We start from the raw sequence: 5,532 nt of genomic DNA on the forward strand, positions 1-5,532 counted from the left end.
GCCTCCCTCGCGCTGGCAGCCGATGACAGCCGAGTCTGGAAAAACACAAATAGCAATTTTTATCAAAACAAGGAATATTTCCCCAGCTTAGGCTTCCCACGCTCACCGCCCAGCTCTCCCAACGACCTGATGTGGAGTGCCTGGATCCTGCCAGGCCCCACCAGGACCTGCCCCAGGGGAAAATGGGGGGATAACGGAGAAATGGGGGGATAATGGGTCTCTCCATGCTCAGACCTTTCAAGGTCCGGACGATGAGGTGCCTCGGGCTGAAATCCTGCGTGAGGCTGGCACGGGGGATGCCGAGGGGAGGGAGGGAGCTGTTGTGTGAGGGGAAACTGAGGCAGGGGGTGGAGGAGGTGGATTCCCCTGGGGGAGCTTAGGGACCGGGGCGGGTCTGGATGAGAAGTGGACAGAAGAGGGGGCCCTCCCTGCGGGGCTTAGGGACCAGGGGAGGGGTCTCTCGCCAGGATGAGGGAGGCAGAGAAGGGAGCTCTCCCTGGGGGACATAGGGACCAGGGCAGGGGGTTCTCCCTGGGGGGCTTAGGGACCGGGGGAGGGGGCTCTTCCCCAGGTACAGGGGGGCAGAGGAGGGGGTCCCAGGGTGAGGAGGGGGCTCTCCTAGGGATTACAGCGCGGGGGAAGGAGGGGACTCTCCAGGGGGGACATGGGGGACCGGGGCGGGGGGGTGTCTCCCGGGGGACACGGAGGCCGGAGAAGGGTCCCTGCCCCCGCCCGAGCCCGGCGCGGAGGCCGCAGGCCCAACATGGCGGCCGCGTCGCCCCTGGTTACGGCCACTTCCGGCGGGGACGCGACGGCGGCCGGAAGCGCTCGTCACGTGTGAGGGGAAGAGGCAAGATGGCGGCGCCCAGTGCGGCGGGGCCGGGCCCGGCGCCGCTGCTGCGGGTGATGGCGGAGTGCGGGCGGAGCCGGGCGCGGGCTGGAGAGCTGCGGCTGCCTCACGGCCCCGTCCCCTGCCCCGTCTTCATGCCCGTGGGCACCCGCGGCACCGCTAAAGGCGTCACGGCGGCCCAGCTCGCCGCCCTCGGCTGCCGCATCTGCCTCGGCAACACCTACCACCTGGGCACGCGGCCGGTGAGCGCCGCCGCGGCGGGGGGGGATGGGGGGGTGGGGGAGGACGGGGGCGGACCGGGAGGGGCCACTGGGATGAGGACGGGGCCCGCCCGCAGCCACCGGCGAGCAGCGGGCACGGGAGGGCCCCCTCCCCGCGGTGGCCACGCCCCCGATCGCGGAGAGGCCACGCCCCCTGGGTGGCCACACCCCCTAAAGACCCCACGCTTGGAGAGGCCACACCCCCAAAGCCCCTGCTCCCATAGAGGCCACGCCCCCGATGCAGGGAGGCCACGCCCCCAAAGACCCCACTCCCTGATTGGCCATGCCTCCTGGATGGTCACGCCCCTAAAGACCCCGGCTCCTGGATAGGCCACGCCCCCCACTCCGGAAAGGTCACGCCCCCAAAGACCCTGCTCCTGGATAGGCCATGCTCCCTGAATGGCCACGCCCCCAAGGCCCAGCTCCCGGGAAGGCCACGCCCCTTTGCCCTTAAAAGTCCCCCTCAGGTAGCCACGCCCCCCGCCATGACCCTGCCCTCCTGTTCCTGATGTGGCCACGCCCCCTTAATGGCCCCGCCCCCAGAGGGTCCCAGCCCCTGGGAGAGACCTGCCGTAGCCCCGCCCCCCCCGGCGCGCTGGCCCCGCCCCCTCGGGGGGTCCCCTTGCCCCCTGGGCTGGGGGGGGGGCTCAGCCCCCACGGTCCCCCCCGGCCCCCCCCAAGCTCTGACCCCCCCCCCCCCCCCCCCCTCCACGGCAGGGCCCGGAGCTGGTGCAGCGTGCGGGGGGCCTCCACGGCTTCATGGACTGGCCCCACAACCTGCTGACGGTGAGGGGGGCGGGGGGGCTGGGACCCCCACCTTGCGGGGGGGGGGGGGGAGGGAATGGACACACACCCCAGGACCCCCACATCGGGGGAGGGACGCCCCCAGGACCCCACCTGGGGGTCTATGACACCCACCAGACCCCCACACTTGGGGACACTCCCCTCCCGCCACCCCCCAGACCCCCACCCTCGGGGGGGGGGGGGAACCCCATGACCCCCATCTAAGGGAGAGAAAACCCCCGGGACACCCACTGGGGGGGGGGGGGGCGATGACACCCGAGACCCCCACTTGGGGCGACACACACCCCCCCCCCAGACCCCACACTTGGGGGCACACACCTGGGGGGGGGGGAAAACGTGGGGGGGGGAACCCCCAGAACACCAACCTGGGGGGGGGAACGGCACCCGCAGACCCCCACCTGGGGAGAGCGGGACCCCCAGCCCCCCCTCTAGGTGGGAGGGGACCCCCCAGGACACCCAAGTGGGGGGGATGGACCCAGTCCCCCACCTGGGGGGGGTAAATGCCCCCCACGCAGTCCCGTCCCCCCCCTCCCCGCTGCCCCGGGGGCTCCCCATCCACCAGCCCCCCCATTGCCCCAGTGTGTGGGGCATCCTCATCAAATGCTCCCATTACCTGTGTATGTGTGTGTGTGTCCCCCCCCCCCCATTTTGTCCCCCCCCCCAGGACAGCGGGGGGTTCCAGATGGTGTCCCTGGTGGAACTGGCGGAGGTGGGGGAGGAAGGCGTCCGCTTCCGCTCCCCCTACGGCGGGGAGGAGATCCTGCTCAGCCCCGAGCGCTCCATCGAGATCCAGAAACGCCCTGGGTGAGTCCTTGGGGGGGGGGATGGACGACCCCCAAAATCCACGGGGAGGGGGTGGGGGTGTGTACTGAGACCCCCCCCCCTTTCCGTCCTCGCCGCCCGCAGGCGCCGACATCGTGATGCAGCTGGACGACGTGGTGAGCAGCACCACGACGGGGCCGCGCGTGGAGGAGGCCATGCACAGGTCCGGGACACCCCCCCCCAACGGGACACACCCCCCCCCCCCCCCCCCGCCCTTTGTCCCTGACACCCCCCCCCCCCCCCCCCCCCCGACACCCCCCCGGCCTTGTCCCCAGGTCCGTCCGCTGGCTGGACCGCTGCATCGCCGCCAACCGCCGGCCCTGGCGCCAGAACCTCTTCGCCATCATCCAGGGGGGCTGGGATCCCGCCCTGCGCACCAAGTGCCTGGAAGCCTGGTAAGCCTTCCTCCCCCCCTCCTCCTCCTCCTCCTCCTCCTTCTCCTCCTCCTCTTCTTTCCTCCTCCTCATCCTCCTTCTTCCTCCTCCCCTTTCCTCCTTCTCTTCCTGTTCCTCCTCTTCCCACCTCATCCTCGTCTTCCTTCCTCCTTCCTCTTTTCCTTTCTTCTCCCTCTCCCTTGGCCTTCCTCCCCCTCTCAGCCTCTTCCTCCTCCTTCCTCCTCCTCATCCTCCTTCCTCCTCCTCTTCCTCCTCATCCTCCTTCCTCCTCCTCTTCCTTCTTTTCCTCCTTCCTCCTCCTCCTCCTCCTGTCCTTCTCCCTTCCCAGCCTCCTCCTCCTCCTCGTCATCCTCATCTTCCTCCTCCTTCTCCTCCTCCTCCTCGTCCTCCTCCTCCTCCTCCTTCTCCCTGCCTTCCTCCTCCTCCTCCCCACCATCCTCCCCCTCTTCATCCCATTCCCCGTCTGGCTCCTCAGCCTCTGCCCGCGCCCCTTCCTCGTCTTCCTCATCCTCACCCCCCCTCCCCAGCCTTTCTCCCGCTCCTCATCCCCTTCCCGGTCCCCAACTGCTCCTCATCCTCTGGCTTCCCACCTTCCTCCCGCCCCCTCGTCTTCCTCCCGCTCCACAGCTTCATCCCACTCCCTCTCTGCCCCCCATTCCCCGTCTTCCTCCTGCTCCTCATCTTCCTCCCCCTCACTGCCTTTCTCCTGCTCCTCATCCTCCTCCCGTTCCCCATCTTCCTCCCTCTCCCCTGCCTTCCCCCTGCTCTTCGTCCTCTCCCATTCCTCATCTTCCTCCCAATCCCTGCCTTCATCCCTCTCCCCATCATCATCCCATTCCCCATCTTCCTCCTGCTCCTCCTCCTCCTCTCGCTCCTCCTCTTCCCTCCCGTTCCTCATCTTCCTCCCTGTCCCTGCCTTCCACCTCCTCCTCATCCTCCTCCCGCTCCTCATCCTCTTCCCATTCCCCATCTTCCTCCTGCTCCTCATCCTTGTCCCCTCCCTGCCTTCCCCTGCTCCTCGTCCTCCTCCCTCTTCCCACCTTCATCCCGCTCTGTCTGCCCCCCCATTCCTCCTCTTCCTCCTGCTCCTCATCTTTCTCCCCTCCCTGCCTTCCGCCTGCTCTTCTCCTCCTCTCCCCATTCCCCATCTTCCTCCCCTCTCCCTGCCTTCCTCCCCCCACTCCCCATCATCTTCCCATTCCCCACCTGCTCCTCATCCTCATCCTCCTCCCGTCTTCCTCCTCCTCCCTGCCTTCCACCTGCCCCTCATCCTCCTCCCGTTCCCCACCTTCCTCCCCCTCCTCCTCCTCCTCCCCAGCCCCCCATTTTCCCCCCATTCCCCACCTCCTTCCTCCCCACCCCCCCTGCCCCCTGCCGGGGGGGGGGTGATTTTGGGGGGGGGGGGGGTGGGGTTGGGGGCTGCTCACAGCTCCCGCCCCCCCCCCCCCCCCCCCCATAGAAATGACCCGTCGCGACGTCCCCGGCTTCGCCATCGGCGGCCTGAGCGGGGGCGAGGAGAAGGATCGCTTCTGGCGGATGGTGAAGCTCAGCACCGACCGCCTGCCCCGCGACAAGCCCCGATACCTCATGGGCGTGGGGTAGGTGATGAAGGGAGGGGGGCGGGGGGGGGACACAGGACACACACCCAGGCAAAATGTGGGGTCTGATCCCCCCCCCCCCCCCCGTCTCCGCCCCGACAGCTACGCCACCGACCTGGTGGTCTGCGTCGCTCTGGGCTGCGACATGTTCGACTGCGTCTTCCCCACCCGCACGGCGGTAAGAGGTTACGGGGGGGGGGGGGGGAGATGGGGATGGGGGGGTCTGGGAGTGCGCGTGGGGGCGGAAAAAGGACCCCCCCCCCCCCCGACCCCCGACCCCAATTCGTTCCCCGCAGCGTTTCGGCTCGGCCCTGGTCCCCTGGGGTTCCCTGCAGCTGAAAAACCAACAATTCGCCAAAGATTTCCGCCCCATCGACGAGAATTGCGGCTGCCCCACTTGCCGGCGGTGGGTCGGGGAAGGGGGAACCCGGGGAAGGGGGGGTGGGGGGGGGTCCTTTCATCGTTCTAACCCCCCCCCCTTCCGAATGATTTAGCCACAGCCGCGCGTACCTGCACGCCCTGCTCCGCAGCGAGACGGCCGCCCTGCACCTCCTCACCGTCCACAACATCGCCTACCAGGTTTGGGAGGGGGGGAATTGGGGGGGGGGGGATGGACGGGACACCCCCGCCTTTTTTTTGGAGGGGGGGGGTGTCCCAACCCTTTTCTTTCCCCCCCCCCCCAAAAAAACCTCCGCAGCTGAACCTGATGGGCTCCATGCGGGAGAGCATCCTGGCCGGCCGCTTCCCGCAATTCGTCCGGCAATTCCTGGCCACCATGTACGGGGGGGGGACGCACAGGGTCC

At 68.9% G+C, this 5,532-nt stretch overlaps 1 protein-coding gene across 1 annotated transcript in view; it reads left to right on the plus strand.

Annotated features, from left to right (window-relative positions):
- Positions 1 to 855: 855 nt before the first annotated feature.
- Positions 856 to 5,532, plus strand: part of QTRT1 (queuine tRNA-ribosyltransferase catalytic subunit 1) — a 7,310-nt gene continuing 2,633 nt past the window's right edge. Inside the window, 11 exon segments of the mRNA XM_074567098.1 lie at positions 856 to 1,092; positions 1,828 to 1,896; positions 2,579 to 2,707; positions 2,709 to 2,718; positions 2,821 to 2,899; positions 3,012 to 3,125; positions 4,589 to 4,729; positions 4,832 to 4,907; positions 5,026 to 5,135; positions 5,224 to 5,308; positions 5,427 to 5,528. Coding sequence (XP_074423199.1) covers positions 856 to 1,092; positions 1,828 to 1,896; positions 2,579 to 2,707; positions 2,709 to 2,718; positions 2,821 to 2,899; positions 3,012 to 3,125; positions 4,589 to 4,729; positions 4,832 to 4,907; positions 5,026 to 5,135; positions 5,224 to 5,308; positions 5,427 to 5,528 — 1,152 coding nt within the window.

This window comes from Larus michahellis, chromosome 25 (genome assembly GCF_964199755.1).
Source record: "Larus michahellis chromosome 25, bLarMic1.1, whole genome shotgun sequence".
NCBI classification, from domain to species: domain Eukaryota; kingdom Metazoa; phylum Chordata; class Aves; order Charadriiformes; family Laridae; genus Larus; species Larus michahellis.